The sequence below is a fragment of the Bombina bombina genome, chromosome 1 (genome assembly GCF_027579735.1).
Source record: "Bombina bombina isolate aBomBom1 chromosome 1, aBomBom1.pri, whole genome shotgun sequence".
Classification (NCBI taxonomy): Eukaryota; Metazoa; Chordata; class Amphibia; order Anura; family Bombinatoridae; genus Bombina; species Bombina bombina.
In genome coordinates, this window is record NC_069499.1 from 25,157,170 (window position 1) to 25,176,906 (window position 19,737).

A 19,737-nucleotide genomic window follows, 5' to 3' on the forward strand; every position below is an offset into this window, starting at 1 on the left:
GATTACGGTTGGTTAGCAATAGTATCATCTTAGTTTCAACTACAATGTCCCTTTAAATATACAATTTCAAGAAAACTGATTTTCATTTTTTTTTTTTTTAGAAGATTTGTTTTTCTTTCAGTAAAAGTCACAACTACTTGTAAGTTATTTGAGCTAAAGCTCTGTTCTTACCTGCAGGCTCTTCATGTGTCTCTGCAGTGCTCGCAGTGAGAACGAATGAGATTTGCTTTGTTCCAAAACAAACAGTAATTTAACCGTCACCCAGTTAATTTTTTCACAATTTTCATCAAACGCTTTCCAGTGCTGTAACGTTATCTGTGCTGAGGATTTAAGATTTGCCACCTAAAAAATAAACATGACGTTTTGGCTGTGTGAGAAACTGATGGCCGAGCGCTGACAGCGTCTGACATACCAGGATCAGTTATTGAAATGTATTAGTTTTATGTGTGCAGTTCATACACCAACCTATACATAGCATTGTGGTTGTGGCTGTATGCCCAGCACTGGCACTGACCAGAAAGGACGAGTCTGGGCAGTTAAAGGGACAGTCTAGTCAAAACTAAACTTGCATAATTCAGATAGAGCATGCGATTTTAAGCAACTTTCTAATTTACTCCTATTATCAATATTTCTTTGTTCTCTTGCTATCTTTATTTGAATGTAAGCATAGGAGCTGGCCAATTTTTGGTTCAGCACCTGGGTAGAGCTTGCTGATTGGTGGCTACATTTAGACAAAAATGGTCCGGCTCCTATGCTTACATTTCTGCTTTTTCAAATAAAGATAGTAAGAGAATGAAGAAAAAGTGATAATGCGATTATATTAGATTGTTGTTATAAATTGCTGCTCTATCTGAATCATGAAAGTTTAATTTTCACTAGACTATTCCTTTAATGCTTCTTGTAAGATAATTGTTTTTATTTTTACTTTTTAAAAAAAGTGACTAGAGTATTTTCTGTCTTAAAGGGACATTATACACTCATTTTTTCTTTGCATAAATGTTTTGTAGATGATCTATTTATATAGCCCATAAAGGTTTTTTTTAAATAAATGTATAGTTTTGCTTATTTTTAAATAACATTGCTCTGATTTTCAGACTCCTAACCAAGCCCCAAAGTTTTATGTGAATACCGTCAGCTACCTTCTCCAGCTTGCTCCTGTTTGTGTAAAGGGTCTTTTCATATGCAAAAGAAGGGGGAGGGGGGGGGTGTCTTATTTGCCACTTGCAGTGGGCTTTCCAACTGCCTTTTCAACAGAGCCAAACTAACAGCTTCTAAGTAAGTTTTTAAACAGTTTTATACTGGATTTTTATATCAGTATCTGTGCATCTTATTCTTTATAGTAGTGTCTATTACATGCAGTTATATGAAAATGAGTGTATACTGTCCCTTTAAGTACTGGCCCCTTATGTTTATTGACATATAGTGCAAGAGGGGAATTATGGTAGCTACTTTTATACTGTTCTATTACTCAGACACACAATACCGACCTGTACACACAATATAATATATCATTATACACTGTCTGCGACATCATTCCTGACATACATATCCATGTGGATAATTTCTGCCTATACACAAACATTTCAGCCTAGGAAATCATTTCTTTCATGTAATTAGCAAGAGTCCATGAGCTAGTGACGTATGGGATACACATTCCTACCAGGAGGGGCAAAGTTTCCCAAACCTCAAAATGCCTATAAATACACCCCTCACCACACCCACAATTCAGTTTTACAAACTTTGCCTCCTATGGAGGTGGTGAAGTAAGTTTGTGCTAGATTCTACGTTGATATGTGCTTCGCAGCAGGCTGGAGCCCGGTTTTCCTCTCAGCTTGCAGTGAATGTCAGAGGGATGTGAGGAGAGTATTGCCTATTGAATGCAGTGATCTCCTTCTACGGGGTCTATTTCATAGGTTCTCTGTTATCGGTCGTAGAGATTCATCTCTTACCTCCCTTTTCAGATCGACGATATACTCTTATTTATATACCATTACCTCTGCTGATTTTCGTTTCAGTACTGGTTTGGCTTTCTACAAACATGTAGATGAGTGTCCTGGGGTAAGTAAATCTTATTTTCTGTGACACTCTAAGCTATGGTTGGGCACTTTTTTATAAAGTTCTAAATATATGTATTCAAACATTTATTTGCCTTGACTCAGGATGTTCAACTTTCCTTATTTTCAGACAGTCAGTTTCATATTTGGGATAATGCATTTGAATCAATCATTTTTTCTTACCTTAAAAAATTTGACTCTTTTTTCCCTGTGGGCTGTTAGGCTCGCGGGGGCTGAAAATGCTTCATTTTATTGCGTCATTCTTGGCGCTGACTTTTTTGGCGCAAAAAATCTTTTCTGTTTCCGGCGTCATACGTGTTGCCGGAAGTTGCGTCATTTTTGACGTCCTTTTGCGCCAAAAATGTCGGCGCTCCGGATGTGGCGTCATTTTTGGCGCCAAAAAGCATTTAGGCGCCAAATAATGTGGGCGTCTTATTTGGCGCTAAAAAATATGGGCGTCGCTTTTGTCTCCACATTATTTCAGTCTCATTTTTTCTTTGCTTCTGGTTACTAGAAGCTTGTTTATTGGCATTTTTCCCATTCCTGAAACTGTCATTTAAGGAATTTGATCAATTTTGCTTTATATGTTGTTTTTTCTCTTACATATTGCAAGATGTCTCACGTTGCATCTGAGTCAGAAGATACTTCAGGAAAATCGCTGTCTAGTGCTGGAACTACCAAAGCTAAGTGTATCTGCTGTAAACTTTTGGTGGCTATTCCTCCGGCTGTATTAATTGCCATGACAAACTTGTTAAAGCAGATAATATTTCCTTTAGTAATGTACCATTGCCTGTTGCAGTTCCTTCAACATCTAAGGTGCAGAATGTTCCTGATAACATAAGAGATTTTGTTTCTGAATCCATCAAGAAGGCTATGTCTGTTATTTCTCCTTCTAGTAAACATAAAAAATCTTTTAAAACTTCTCTCTCTACAGATGAATTTTTAAATGAACATCATCATTCTGATTCTGATGACTCTTCTGGTTCAGAGGATTCTGTCTCAGAGATTGATGCTGATAAATCTTCATATTTATTTAAAATGGAATTTATTCGTTCTTTACTTAAAGAAGTACTAATTGCTTTAGAAATAGAGGATTCTGGTCCTCTTGATACTAATTCTAAACGTTTAGATAAGGTATTTAAATCTCCTGTGGTTATTCCAAAAGTTTTTCCTGTTCCTAATGCTATTTCTGAAGTAATTTCCAGAGAATGGGATAAATTGGGTAATTCATTTACTCCTTCTAAACGTTTCAAGCAATTATATCCTGTGCCGTCTGACAGATTAGAATTTTGGGACAAAATCCCTAAAGTTGATGGGGCTATTTCTACCCTTGCTAAACGTACTACTATTCCTACGTCAGATGGTACTTTGTTTAAGGATCCTTTAGATAGGAAAATTGAATCCTTTCTAAGAAAAGCTTATCTGTGTTCAGGTAATCTTCTTAGACCTGCTATATCATTGGCTGATGTTGCTGCAGCTTCAACTTTTTGGTTGGAGACTTTAGCGCAACAAGTAACAGATCATGATTCTCATAATATTATTATTCTTCTTCAGCATGCTAATAATTTTATCTGTGATGCCATTTTTGATATTATCAGAGTTGATGTCAGGTTTATGTCTCTAGCTATTTTAGCTAGAAGAGCTTTATGGCTTAAAACTTGGAATGCTGATATGGCTTCTAAATCAACTCTACTTTCCATTTCTTTCCAGGGTAACAAATTATTTGGTTCTCAGTTGGATTCTATTATCTCAACTGTTACTGGTGGGAAAGGAACTTTTTTACCACAGGATAAAAAATCTAAGGGTAAAAACAGGGCTAACAATCGTTTTCGTTCCTTTCGTTTCAACAAAGAACAAAAGCCTGATCCTTCATCCTCAGGAGCAGTTTCAGTTTGGAAACCATCTCCAGTCTGGAATAAATCCAAGCCTTCTAGAAAGGCAAAGCCTGCTTCTAAGTCCACATGAAGGTGCGGCCCTCATTCCAGCTCAGCTGGTAGGGGGCAGGTTACGTTTTTTCAAAGAAATTTGGATCAATTCTGTTCACAATCTTTGGATTCAGAACATTGTTTCAGAAGGGTACAGAATTGGTTTCAAGATGAGACCTCCTGCAAAGAGATTTTTTCTTTCCCGTGTCCCAGTAAATCCAGTGAAAGCTCAAGCATTTCTGAATTGTGTTTCAGATCTAGAGTTGGCTGGAGTAATTATGCCAGTTCCAGTTTTGGAACAGGGGATGGGGTTTTATTCAAATCTCTTCATTGTACCAAAGAAGGAGAATTCCTTCAGACCAGTTCTGGTTCTAAAAATATTGAATCGTTATGTAAGGATACCAACGTTCAAAATGATAACTGTAAGGACTATCTTGCCTTTTGTTCAGCAAGGGCATTATATGTCCACAATAGATTTACAGGATGCATATCTGCATATTCCGATTCATCCAGATCATTATCAGTTCCTGAGATTCTCTTTTCTGGACAAGCATTACCAGTTTGTGGCTCTGCCGTTTGGCCTAGCTACAGCTTCAAGAATTTTTACAAAGGTTCTCAGTGCCCTTCTGTCTGTAATCAGAGAACAGGGTATTGTGGTATTTCCTTATTTGGACGATATCTTGGTACTTGCTCAGTCTTTACATTTAGCAGAATCTCATACGAATCGACTTGTGTTGTTTCTTCAAGATCATGGTTGGAGGATCAATTCGCCAAAAAGTTCATTGACTCCTCAGACAAGGGTAACCTTTCTGGGTTTCCAGATAGATTCAGTGTCCATGACTCTGTCTTTAACAGACAAGAGACGTCTAAAATTGATTTCAGCTTGTCGAAACCTTCAGTCACAATCATTCCCTTCGGTAGCCTTATGCATGGAAATTCTAGGTCTTATGACTGTTGCATCGGACGCGATCCCCTTTGCTCGTTTTCACATGCGACCTCTTCAGCTCTGTATGCTGAATCAATGGTGCAAGGATTACACAAAGATATCTCAATTAATATCTTTAAAACCGATTGTACGACACTCTCTAACGTGGTGGACAGATCACCATCGTTTAATTCAGGGGGCTTCTTTTGTGCTTCCGACCTGGACTGTAATTTCAACAGATGCAAGTCTCACAGGTTGGGGAGCTGTGTGGGGATCTCTGACGGCACAAGGAGTTTGGGAATCTCAGGAGGTGAGATTACCGATCAATATTTTGGAACTCCGTGCAATTTTCAGAGCTGTTCAGTCTTGGCCTCTTCTGAAGAGAGAATCGTTCATTTGTTTTCAGACAGACAATGTCACAACGGTGGCATACATCAATCATCAAGGAGGGACTCACAGTCCTCTGGCTATGAAAGAAGTATCTCGAATTCTGGTTTGGGCGGAATCCAGCTCCTGTCTAATCTCTGCGGTTCATATCCCAGGTATAGACAATTGGGAAGCGGATTATTTCAGTCGCCAAACGTTGCATCCGGGCGAATGGTCTCTTCACCCAGAGGTATTTCTTCAGATTGTTCAAATGTGGGAGCTTCCAGAAATAGATCTGATGGCGTCTCATCTAAACAAGAAACTTCCCAGGTATCTGTCCAGATCCCGGGATCCTCAGGCGGAAGCAGTGGATGCATTATCACTTCCTTGGAAGTATCATCCTGCTTATATCTTTCCGCCTCTAGTTCTTCTTCCAAGAGTAATCTCCAAGATTCTGAAGGAATGCTCGTTTGTTCTGCTGGTAGCTCCGGCATGGCCTCACAGGTTTTGGTATGCAGATCTTGTCCGGATGGCCTCTTGCCATCCGTGGACTCTTCCGCTACGACCAGACCTTCTGTCGCAAGGTCTTTTTTTCCATCAGGATCTCAAATCCTTAAATTTAAAGGTATGGAGATTGAACGCTTGATTCTTGGTCAAAGAGGTTTCTCTGACTCTGTTATTAATACTATGTTACAGGCTCGTAAATCTGTATCCAGAGAGATATATTATAGAGTCTGGAAGACTTATATTTCTTGGTGTCTTTCTCATCATTTTTCTTGGCATTCTTTTAGAATTCCGAGAATTTTACAGTTTCTTCAGGATGGTTTAGATAAAGGTTTATCCGCAAGTTCTTTGAAAGGACAAATCTCTGCTCTTTCTGTTCTTTTTCACAGAAAGATTGCTAATCTTCCTGATATTCATTGTTTTGTACAAGCTTTGGTTCGTATAAAACCTGTCATTAAGTCAATTTCTCCTCCTTGGAGTTTGAATTTGGTTCTGGGGGCTCTTCAAGCTCCTCCGTTTGAACCTATGCATTCATTGGACATTAAATTACTTTCTTGGAAAGTTTTGTTCCTTTTGGCAATCTCTTCTGCCAGAAGAGTTTCTGAATTATCTGCTCTTTCTTGTGAGTCTCCTTTTCTGATTTTTCATCAGGATAAGGCAGTGTTGCGAACTTCTTTTGAATTTTTACCTAAAGTTGTGAATTCCAACAACATTAGTAGAGAAATTGTGGTTCCTTCATTATGTCCTAATCCTAAGAATTCTAAGGAGAAATCGTTGCATTCTTTGGATGTTGTTAGAGCTTTGAAATATTATGTTGAAGCTACTAAGTCTTTCCGAAAGACTTCTAGTTTATTTGTTATCTTTTCCGGTTCTAGAAAAGGCCAGAAAGCTTCTGCCATTTCTTTGGCATCTTGGTTGAAATCTTTAATTCATCTTGCCTATGTTGAGTCGGGTAAAACTCCGCCTCAAAGGATTACAGCTTATTCTACTAGGTCAGTTTCTACTTCCTGGGCGTTTAGGAATGAAGCTTCGATTGATCAGATTTGCAAAGCAGCAACTTGGTCCTCTTTGCATACTTTTACTAAATTCTACCATTTTGATGTATTTTCTTCTTCTGAAGCAGATTTTGGTAGAAAAGTACTTCAGGCAGCGGTTTCAGTTTGAATCTTCTGCTTATGTTTTTCATTAAACTTTATTTGGGTGTGGATTATTTTCAGCAGGAATTGGCTGTCTTTATTTTATCCCTCCCTCTCTAGTGACTCTTACGTGGAAAGATCCACATCTTGGGTAATCATTATCCCATACGTCACTAGCTCATGGACTCTTGCTAATTACATGAAAGAAAACATAATTTATGTAAGAACTTACCTGATAAATTCATTTCTTTCATATTAGCAAGAGTCCATGAGGCCCGCCCTTTTTTTGTGGTGGTTATGATTTTTGTATAAAGCACAATTATTCCAATTCCTTATTTTATATGATTTCGCACTTTTTTATCACCCCACTTCTTGGCTATTCGTTAAACTGAATTGTGGGTGTGGTGAGGGGTGTATTTATAGGCATTTTGAGGTTTGGGAAACTTTGCCCCTCCTGGTAGGAATGTATATCCCATACGTCACTAGCTCATGGACTCTTGCTAATATGAAAGAAATGAATTTATCAGGTAAGTTCTTACATAAATTATGTTTTTCTGCCTATACACTTTTCCCAGAGATATTATTTCTGCTTTTACACGTCCTGAAGATAATTTCTCCCTATATTTGCTACATCATTTTGCCTACACACTATTTCCTAACATCTCATTTCTATACACTTTTTGGGACATCGTTTCTGCCTATTCATGTTATGGAACATTATTTCTATCTATTCACATCCTGGGACAACATGTCTGCCTATACACTTCCTGGGACATAGAATAAACAAAGATTACTTAGGTATAAAGGTGGCTACCATATGGTACAAACATTATTAGATGTTAATATCTTTAAGAACTAGGAGTAATGGGGGGTTTGTACACCTGTAGAAATTGGCGACTACGTTACTGCACAGGCACATTTAATGCATCCACATTACGTCCATGGTAACACTGTGACCATGGCAACATCCCGGCCGCAATTTTACTGCAGACTGGGCAAAATTTGCATAGTGAACCAAAAATAGATGTTGCACATAGGAAGAATTTATACGCACCTGGTTAGCAACCATCTCCTGCTTTTTGTACAGGTTCTCAATCACCACAGAGTCCTCCTGCCATTTTATCTCTGGTTCAATTCCAGTTGTCACTTGGCTCTTCAGGTCTTTTATGGCACTGAGCTTACTGATGAGCTGTTCCTCCAAGTCCTTCCACCAAGAAATAGAATGCATATTAGCAGGTTTATGGCTAAACTTAAGTTATACTTTTCAACAAAGGATGCCAAGAGAATGAAGCAATTTAGATATTAGAAGTAAATTGGAAATTTGCTCAAAATTGTATGCTCTATTTTTATCATGAAATAATTTTTTTAATATCGCTTAAATGTACCCAGTTTTAACAATTTGTAAAGAGTCATTGGAAGGTCTTCTTGCTATATAATTGGAGACAAGTATTATTAAATATAGACGTACCACTGAATTAATAATGAAGGTGACATGGATTAGGACTCTATCGCACCCTCTCAGCTGTAAAATCACTTTAGGCTAAATGGTCCATCACCTGTGCCCATAATCTTTAACTTGTGCAATGTCTATATGGTCTCTTCCAGAGGCCGGTGATGGTTTAAATCTTAAATAAATGTGGTTTATCAAACGGAGTAGTAAGCCAGGGTTATATAGGGTGACACCTGCTAGATTCAGATGGGTGAAATTATTCATTTGTATGCAATTATTCAAGATACGCTACAAATAACTTCATTTAAATGTTTATTTTTACAGATTGAATTATGGACATGGTAGAAATTACAGAAATTAAAGGGACACTAAAGTATTTTTTATTTTATTTTATTTAACGGAGGGTGTTTTTTTTTTAAATTTATTACATAGTTGCTAAAGAAAAATAATTTAACCCAGAGCACTTTATTATTAAATTAACAATTATTGTGCTCTTGGCTGCTGGAGTTAAAACTGATTTACAGAAAAAAAAAAAAAGAGTTGTGGAATAACAACAATAGCCAGGAATACACTTTCATCTCAGCAATAACATCCTGTGACATTTCTCTGACAAATTACAACCAGCGTTTTGCAGCTTTTAGGGAGAAAGGCATTTGAGACAAAATGCTCAGCGCCACTTTGCAGAATTGTGGGTCTGGTCAAATCTGTGCTCTTAGCAAATTGGTGCCCAGGTTAATGCGACGACAGGAAAGGAACGCTGATCACAAACCTCTGTGCTTGTTGATACACAGTTAACAACTCAGTAATATGCGCAAACATGTGCTACAGTTCCCGGGATACTTGTAGCAGGAGATGAGTGTCAGGGATAACACATTAACCAAAAGCCCCATATTACATTACTGAACAGATTAAAGGGACATGAAGCCCAAGATTTCATGATTCAAATGCAGCAACCTTTTCAAATTAAGTCTATTATCAATTTTGTTCATTCTCTTGGTATCATTTATTGAAGGAGCAGCAATGCACAACTGGGAGCTAGCTGAACACATCAGTTAGCCAATGACGTGAGGCATATATGAACTGCCACCAATCCGCAGCTAGCTTCCAGCTCATAAGCCTACCTAGGTATGCTTTTCAAAAGAGGATACCAAGAAAACTAAGCAAATTAGATAATAAAAATAAATTGGAAAGTTGTTTAAAACCGTATGTTCTGTCTGAATCATGAAAGAAAAATGTAGGGTTTCATGTCCGTTTTCTCACCCATTATAATAAATGGCTTGCTCTGCTGGTTAAGAGGTATCAAAGATTTGCTTAGAAAAAAACTGAGTCAGATCTCGTGTTCTCCTATGGATTTGATACCATAAGATTTGGAGAGATATATCTCAGTTTAGTGGATTGGCTAGAGAGAATAACACTGGAATTAGAGAGTTTTCCCTCTCTGCTAAGCTACGTGGCACAAAAAAGCTGTGTATTGTGCACAAGCAGATCACTTGTTATAAAATAAATATCTCAGTTTACTGAAGTCCGTTCCCGGCTAAATAACAAGTTCTATGACCCAAAGGACAAGGAAATAAAAATGTAATGAGTCATTGTAAAAAAAGAAAGGAAAAAACAACAACTTGCCATTTTACTTTTGTTATCAAATGTACCTATTTCTTGAAACTCATCTCCTTTCTATGAGAACATACTTAGGTAGCTTTAGGAGTGTGCATGTATCTTGAGCATTATATGACAGCTGTGTTTGCAACAATGTTTTACATACAGTGCTCAACACGCATGCACATCCCTTACAAAAAAACGCATGCACACTCCTTACAAAAAAACGCATGCACACGCCTTACAAAAAAACACATGCACGCTCCTTACAAAAAAAACGCATGCACACTCCTTACAAAAAAACACATGCACGCTCCTTACAAAAAAAAACGCATGCACACTCCTTACAAAAATAACACATGCACACTCCATACAAAAAAACGCATGCACACTGCTTACAAAAAAATATACAACAGAAAGAGTAAAATCGGAGAACTGGATCTGTCTGAATCATTCAAATATAATTATAATTTCCTGTCTCCTAAGTCGAGATAAATGTTATCAGTGCCCGGTGCCTCCCGTTACATCTGCTATCTCCTGTGATATTTCCCATTCCAGGGAGCCACACTACTCTCTATGGGAGGCAGCTCGCCAGTCGCAGGGACATTCAGTCACTTTATATAAAGAAACGAGTGAGGTCTGCACAGGTGAGAGCTGAAGTGATGATTTCCCTGCAGATCATTGGAATTTAGACAATTGGGTCCATAGTCACAATCCAGCACCAGGTGCAGTGCGTTGCTACACCAGAAAAGGATGTGATCAAGGAGGTATGAAAAATATGTACATATGCGCCTATGACCAGCTCACAGGCAGTATCATTGTTAAACATCTAATACGTGATAAAATCACAGTGGAGGGGGCGCAGAATGGTATACAATTCAGATGGTAGTTATTGATAACCCTTAAAGACAATTTAAAACTTAAACAAACTAATGTTATCTTATGAGGTGAACAATATATCAATATAAGGTTATATAAATCCCTTTTGGAGTATACAGGAAAGAAAATGTCTCTTTTTACAAATAAGTTGATAGCTGAGCGGCGGCTGCCTCCTCTCAACCAGATGATCCAGGCAAGAACTAGGAGAAATAAAAAACAGAGGGGCGCCTCATGTGTGGTATAGTCTGATTGAAGACATAAGAAAAAGCAACAGAATAGCCAAATGAGTACTCACATACTCCACGAGCACACTCATGTGCTGGTAGCGGCAGGCTGTAGATTTAGATGGGTGTGACAGCTCACCCGTTCAAGGATACTTCCAATACTGTAGTTCTGCAACAGGTGTAAAACAAACAGAGAGCACTATATGTGCAGACCATTAAGGATGATACATAGAAATGTGCTTTATAGTATAAAGTGGGTACTCACATACTCCCAAAGCACACCAATGTGCTGGTAGATACAGGCTGCAGATTCAGGCAGGTGGGGCAGCTCACCCAAACAAACGATCTTTTGGTATTGATGCAGTGAGACACCTGATAGCTCACACAGGTGAGAATCAATTAAGAACACACCCCTTAGAATGGACACAATTGTTTGTTTGTAGGGTATAAAAGGCAGAGGTAGGAATGATTATGATATGCCTGATGAAACGGTTTGCCAACCGAGAAACGCGTTGCAATCATTGGGGCCAACTGGGTGACCCTGTAATCCACTTTGTATAACAACCCTGGTGTTGTTTTTAAATTTTTGTTTTTAATAAATATTTGCAAATTTTTACTTTTGGAGTGGATCTCATTTCCTACCGTCTGCCTGCAATCACTACTAAGTGCACAGCTACTGAGAAGCATTAAACCTGCCTTTGTTTTCACTGCATCAATACCAAAAGATTGTTTGTTTGGGTGAGCTGCCACACCTGCCTGAATCTGCAGCCTGTATCTACCAGCACATTGGTGTGCTTTGGGAGTATGTGAGTACCCACTTTATACTATAAAGCACATTTCTATGTATCATCCTTAATGGTCTGCACATATAGTGCTCTCTGTTTGTTTTACACCTGTTGCAGAACTACAGTATTGGAAGTATCCTTGAACGGGTGAGCTGTCACACCCATCTAAATCTACAACCTGCCCCTACCAGCACATGAGTGTGCTCGTGGAGTATGTGAGTACTCATTTGGCTATTCTGTTGCTTTTTCTTATGTCTTCAATCAGACTATACCACACATGAGGCGCCCCTCTGTTTTTTATTTCTCATTGTTAAACATTATGGGGTTGATTATGATTCTAGTACAACATTTTTTTCGGCTCCCAATAAGACTTTTTCAACATCAAAACAAATACAATAAAACAATAACCTATTCTATACTTGAAAAACATTGGATTGGATATGGGAAAAGTCACCTACATAATGCATGGACAGTGTCGACTCCGGTGATAGCAATTCACCCAACCACATGTTATCAACTAAATATCCACAACAAAATACACACTTCAAATTCAACAACACTTGATAAATGCACAACACTCACAGACTGACCGATAATACAAATAAGACAATAATGATTTTAGCCACCCTTCTGAGCATGCTGGGACCCAAAAAACAAGATGGTGCTGCCCATGCCTATAACAGTAGGGGCCTTTATTGATGACGACTGAATCACACCAAATAAAAAGTGATACTGAACATATCTTCACCATCAATTAAATGTAAAGACATAAAGAAAACCTATCTACAGTAGCGATATGCAGAGAGAGAGAATACGGGACAAATGAGGAGGAGTAGCCCGGTCAGTTGGTCAGAGGAGCTGGGCAATCTGGAGAATTTTTCTGTGACAGTCATTATAAGTTATTATCAGTGCCGTTGTGAGGAAACATAGATCTAATATCTAGAGAGTTATCAAGCTTGGCTGTGTTTGACTTGGTAATATGGTGATCAATTTGATACAAAAAAATAATAAAAAAAATGGCCAGTCCTTTTTTTTCCGATTTCAAATGTGAATTTTGGAAAGATTGGACTTAAAGGGACAGTATACACTCATTTTCATATAACTGCATGTAATAGACACTACTATAAAGAATAAGATGCACAGATACTGATATAAAAATCCAGTATAAAACTGTTTAAAAACTTACTTAGAAGCTGTCAATTTGGCTCTGTTGAAAAGGCAGCTGGAACGCCCACTGCAAGTGGCAAATAAGACACCCCCCCCCCCTCCCCCTTCTTTTGCATATGAAAAGACCCTTTACACAAACAGGAGCAAGCTGGAGAAGGTAGCTGACGGTATTCAAATAAAACTTTGGGGCTTGGTTAGGAGTCTGAAAATCAGAGCAATGTTATTTAAATATAAGCAAAATTATACATTTAAAAAAAAAAAAAAACTTTATGGGCTTTATAAATAGATCATCTACAAAACATTTATGCAAAGAAAAAATGAGTGTATAATGGCCCTTTAAGGTCACTGTAAGTAAATAAATTTTAATAGAAAATGCATTAACAAAATAGAACATTCCTGTTAAAGGGACATTTCTATAATGCATATGAAAGAGCACTAGTTACATATTAAAATATATTTTGTGCATAAAAAAAGTTATGTTTAGCTGTTTATTCTGATTTAGCTGCTAAAAGGAAGTGCGTGTCTGTGTACACGAGAATCCTAGGGACTGCTTGTCTATTGGTGGATAAGCAGAATTCCCACTAGTGGAAAGTGACACAGCTCACAAGCATAAAGGCACAGGAATATTGTTTAACAAAAAAACAAAAAAGTTAGTTTGGACACTCTTACGGCCATTGTGACACTGATAAAATAAAATAGTGACCCATTTGTACATAGGTAGACTGTCAGTTACCGCTGATCTGTGAGTGCTACATCAGATCTCACCATGTGATGTCCCTAAAGACCGTAGTAAGAATACGGCCTCAATTAAAAAACAAATATTGTAATGTGTTTTGCACAAGATAATAATTCCAGCATAAGATAAATATTGTAATATGGCGCAAGCACTTGCTGCATTCATATGCATGATACAAGTAGATTTCATTATGATTTACCTAATCTGTGAACCAGAATTCACTAAATCTGGCGCACCTGCTATAGGTATAAGGCCTCATTAAAGGGATATTAAACCTAAACTTTTTTCTTTCATGATTCAGATAAAGCAGCAATTTTAAGCAACTTTCTAATTTACTCATATTATCATTTTTTCTTCATTCTCTTGGTATCTTTATTTGAAAATGCAGGAATGTCAGCTTAGGAGTCGGCCCATTTTTTGTTCAGAACATGGGTAGCACTTGCTGATGTAGCAGAATGTCCGCCACACCTCAATAAATGCCGACAGCATACGCTGTCTGTATTTATCATTGCACAAGCATTTCTAGTGAAATGCTTGTGCAATGCCGCCCCCCTGCATATTCGCGGCACCTGAAGCAGAGTGGGTCGGAAGCAGCATCTGCTGCATCATAAATCGACCCCTTAGGCTTTACTTTATATACATATCACTTTTTAATGCCCGCTGGTATTACGAGTCAGGCAGGAAAGGGTCTACCGCTCACTTTTATTCCGCGACTCGAGGCTACCGCAAATCCCCTTACGTCTATTGCGTATCCTATCTTTTTAATGGGACTTGCCTAACGCCAGTATTACGAGTCTTGGAAGAAGTGAGCGGTACACCCTCTCCTGTCAAGACTTCTACCGCATTTAAAAGTCAGTAGTTAAGAGTTTTATGGGCTAACGCCGGAACATAAAGCTCTTAACTAAAGTGCTACAAAGTACACTAACACCCATAAACTACCTATTAACCCCTAAACCGAGGCCCCCCCACATCGCAAACACTATAATAACATTTTTTAACCCCTAATCTGCCGACCCGACATCGCTGCCACCTACATTATACCTATGAACCCCTAATCTGCTGCCCCTAACATCGCAGACACCTACATTATATTTATTAACCCCTAATCTGCCGCCCCAACGTCGCCACCACCTACCTACAATTATTAACCCCTAATCTGCCGACCGGGCATTGCCGCCACTTTAATAAATGTATTAACCCCTAAACCGCCACACTCCCGCCTCGCAAACACTAGTTACATTTTATTAACCCCTAATCTGCCTGCACTAACATCGCCGACACCTACTTACATTTATTAACCCCTAATCTGCCACCCCAACGTCGCCGCTACTATATTAAAGGTATTAACCCCCTAAACCTAAGTCTAAACCTAACCCCCCCTAACTTAAATATACTGTAATTTAATTTAAACTAAATAAATTTAACAAAATTAAATAAATTATTCCTATTTAAAACTAAATACTTACCTATAAAATAAACCCTAAGCTAGCTACAATATAACTAATAGTTATATTGTAGCTATCTTAGGATTTATATTTATTTCACAGGCAACTTTGTATTTATTTTAACTAGGTACAATAGTTATTAAATAGTTATTAACTATTTAATAACTACCTAGCTAAAATATGTACAAAATTACCTGTAAAATAAATCCTAACCTAAGTTACAATTACACCTAACATTACACTATCATTAAACTAATTACCTAAACTACCTACAATTACCGTAAATACAATTAAATTCAATAAACTAAATTACGAAAAAAAATACAAGAATTTTAAACTAATTACACCTAATCTAAGCCCCCTAATAAAATAAAAAAGCCCCCCAAAATAATAAAATGCCCTACCCTATACTAAATTACAAATAGCCCTTAAAAGGGCCTTTTGCGGGGCATTGCCCCAAAGTAATCAGCTCTTTTACCTGTAAAAAAAATAAAATACAATACCCCTGGCCAACATTACAACCAACCACTCACACACCCCTACTCTAAAACCCACCAATCCCCCCTTAAAAAAACCTAACACTACCCCATTGAAGGTCACCTTACCGGGAGACTTCTTCACCCAGCTGGGCCGAAGTCATCCAAGAAGCCGGGTACAAGTGGTCCTCCATCCGGCAGAAGTCTTCATCCGATCGGGGCAGAAGAGGTCTTCCATCCGGCAAAAGTCTTCATCCAAGCGGCATCTTGATCTTCATCCTTCTGGCGCGGAGCGGCTCCATCTTGAAGACATCCAGTGCGGAGCATCCTTCCTGGCTGACGGACTAATGACGAATGAAGGTTCCTTTAAACGACGTCATCCAAGATGGCGTCCCTTAAATTCCGATTGGCTGATAGGATTCTATGAGCCAATCGGAATTAAGGTAGGAAAAATCTGATTGACTGATCCAATCAGCCAATTGGATTGAGCTCACATTCTATTGGCTGTTCCAATCAGCCAATAGAAGCCGCAAGCCTTACAGACAAAAACTCGTAATCTAGCCGATAGTGCGATGACACTGAAGATAATGACTGGGTGATCCGGCCACTGACATCAGCAGCTATGGGTGGGGTTACAGTCTGCAGAAATAGGGCGTTTCATTTAAATAAATATACAAAAACAATAAATGACTCTCTATAATACAGTACTAAATACACCCACCTCCCTGTCCCTATAAAACAGGGCTGCCTAGACTATGGCCTGTGAGTCACATGGGTCCTCCTCCTAGGTTATTTGTGTGGCCCTCAGCACCACTGTACAGCAGATATCAGTAACTTGTTATTGAAGGAGAAGCTGCACACTTGTCCTTAGTAATTAAAGGGGTATGAAACAAAAAAATCTCATGATTCAGAAAGAGCAGCGATTTTAAACAAATGTCTACTTTTATTATCAAAATGTATTAGTTCTCTTGGTATCTTTTGTTAAAAAGCAGTGCGTAAAAAGAATGATATGAAATTGAATTTGTGCTCTTGGTAGCCTATATCGAAGAGCATACCTAGGTAGGTTCAGGAGTGCACTATATGGCAGCAGTTTTGCTTTTAACAGTGTTCTACATTGTACAGACACTTCTGCCATCTAGTGTTGCCAGACAGTTCTGCTACCTATATATTCTTTTCAGCACAGCATACCATGAGCATATGTGCGAGTAATGTAATGTGGTCCATGGCCAACCTCACCATTCATGACCGGCTCTCTATAAAGAATAGTTTGGGTGCAACATAAAACCAACACACAGAGTGAATGTAATTTAAAGGGACATTAAACACTAAATAAATGCCAGATAAAATGATGCAAAGAAAAGATTAATCTGAGAATAACATGTAGATGAATTTTGTAAAGTTTCATGAGCTGTTTAAATAGTGACAAAATAAGTGTAAAGTTTTAGTATCTATAAAGCAATGGGAGCTGCCATGTTGTAACTTAAGTTACCTTCTCTGCTGTGGCCAATTAGAGACTGTTATAAATAGGTCACTAGAGTGTGCAGCCAATGGCTGTGTTATATAACAGTGTTCTGCACTTCCATTTCTAACAGGAACTGAAAAGCTCATAGTTTTAGAATAGAATTACAGGAAAAGGGGACAAAATAAATAATGAAAGTATAATGCAGAGGTTTTTTTTTTTATACATACAATTTATTATTTTATGTTATCATCTCAAAGTGTTTAATGTTCCTTTAACAAGTCGCTATGGTTTTGGGAAGAGCGCTATATAAAGTGAATGAGACCCGGCTTACCGTACAATCTGCCAGGTTACTCTCTGCGGCGGTGACACATGAGGGCTTTAGCAATTTGTTCATTCGGAGCTGTTGGCCATCAAACCAGCTGCTGAGTGTCTGCTGTTTGCTCTCGCTCGCTATAATCGCTTCAAGAACCTGCTCCAAGTGCTGAATCTGAAAAAAACACTCAATATTGTGATTTGTCTTCATCATTAAACTAAACACCTTTTGCACGTTGGTGAAGAGGAAAAAGAAATATTATCTCAGTAACATAACACATTTCCCTATTAACTGCACGGACTCCAAAGTTTTCATCTTCTCACAGCGCTAAATGTATCAGTTCTAAATTGCTGGGTACTTAGATCTTGTTATCTTTTTTATCAAAGTTTCTCAAACGATATCTGCATATAAAAACTGTTCAGTAATAGGGTCTGTGACACAAATCATAAATAATAAAAGAATGAACCCCTCTACTGCCAAAGAGACATGCAACATATTGCTATCTGGCAGCAAAGGGGTTAAATATAGTAAACTATGCAGAAAATTGAGATTTGAACATGAGATGCAAACGACTGAAATGACAGAGAAAAAAGTATTATAGCACAGAATAAAAAAAAAGAGTCTTTGACCTATATCTTGCCGATAAAAAGTCTGCTCTCTTATAATCAATAGAGATTTTCATTTCTCAATGTATAGAAGGAGTTTGACTTTAATTACAGTGGTATCACAAAAGGACCTTCACAACATTACTAAACAAACTAATTACAAATACAATGAAATAAAACAGTCTATGCTAGCAAATGTGCAAAGAAAAATGTAAAAATGGGTTAAGAATAAAAAAAGAGACAACTTTGTTAGCCTATGAATGGTCAGACATGACTGCAAGATTCGATATTTCACAGCGGCAATAGCTCTTTCATAGTCCTCGCACCGAGGTCCAGATTACCAGTGGAGAGTTAAAACCGCTAGACGCCTTTTGCACTCAGCGATTCACAGTCGTATTAGGAGTCGAAAGTAAAAAGTTTGTGCTCTTGCGTTCGTAACATAGCTGTAACAAAGAGACTTTGGGGCATATTTAGCAATATGCGAGCGGACATGATACGAAGTAGCGTATCATGTCCGCTGCACATCGATAAATGCCGACAGCATTTGCTCTCTGCATTTATCATTACACCAGCAGTTCTTGTGAACTGCTGGTGCAATGCCGCCCCCTGCAGATTCGTGGCCAATTGGCCGCTAGCAGGGGGTGTCAGAGCAGGCGGACAAGTTATGGAGCAGAGGTCTTTAGGCCGCTGCTTCATAACTTCTTGATAACTTCTGTTTTCGGAGACCCTGAAGGCTCGCCGGAAACAAGGGGCCTTAATCTCCATACGGAGCTTGATAAATATACCCATAGAAAAGTCGCAAATGCAACATGACGTTCCCTCACAAGCCACGCAAACACTAAAAGAAGATAATAAGATAATACTGAATATTTCATAAACTAATGTTCTACACATAGCAGAATATGTTCTATTTATTCTTAATGAGATATTTAAATATTTATCTCATAGCATTTTGCACAAATATTTATCTTTGAGCTCTAATAACTATTTTTGTGCAATAATGTTTTTAAATAATGTTTATTAGATAGAGTTGTTTTGAGTGTAACTGTACTTTTAAACATCATTTTAATGTATTTTGTGAAACCTTTTTGACTCGCGTTAAAGTTAACCAGAGCTCTGAGGTTGCTGTAACCATTCTAGCGTAAATCACGATTGCTCTCACGCGTTCACATTTACTTTCAACTTGTAATACGAGCGAAATTCAACTTGCGCACAAGTGTTTGCGAAAACCAGATATCGCTCAAGCGCAATCGATAACCCTTAAGGTTTAGGTAAAAATCCAGACCAAGACTGTCAAAAGCCTCAAAACACCCACAGTCAGCCACTAGTTGGTACCTGCAAGATTGCTGAGAAATATTTTGTTCTATTGGGTGAGAGTATTGTACCAAAAAAATAAAAACTATGAATACTTGATAATTTTCTTTTCTTCAGATGGAAAGAGTCCACAGCTGCATTCATTACTTTTGGGAAATAAGAACCTGGCCACCAGAAGGAGGCAAAGACACCCCAGCCAAAGGCTTAAATACTCCTCTCACTCCCCTCATCGTCCAGTCATTCTGCCAAGGAACAAGAAACAGTAAAGAAATATCAGGGTGAAAAGGTACCAGAAGAATATAAGGACGCCCCACATAAAATTACAGGTGGGGAGCTGTGGACACAGCCCAAGTTCCGACTACTGTAGAACACGCC

The 19,737-nt window shown here is 38.2% G+C and overlaps 1 protein-coding gene across 1 annotated transcript in view; it reads right to left on the reverse strand.

Moving 5' to 3' along the window:
• Positions 1-19,737, reverse strand: part of SYNE2 (spectrin repeat containing nuclear envelope protein 2) — a 799,180-nt gene that overhangs the window by 160,029 nt on the left and 619,414 nt on the right. The window contains exons 82-84 of the mRNA XM_053697281.1: positions 17,462-17,617; positions 7,965-8,114; positions 172-342 (exon numbers count right to left, since the gene is read on the reverse strand). Coding sequence (XP_053553256.1) covers positions 172-342; positions 7,965-8,114; positions 17,462-17,617 — 477 coding nt within the window. The remainder of the gene's footprint in view (positions 1-171; positions 343-7,964; positions 8,115-17,461; positions 17,618-19,737) is intronic.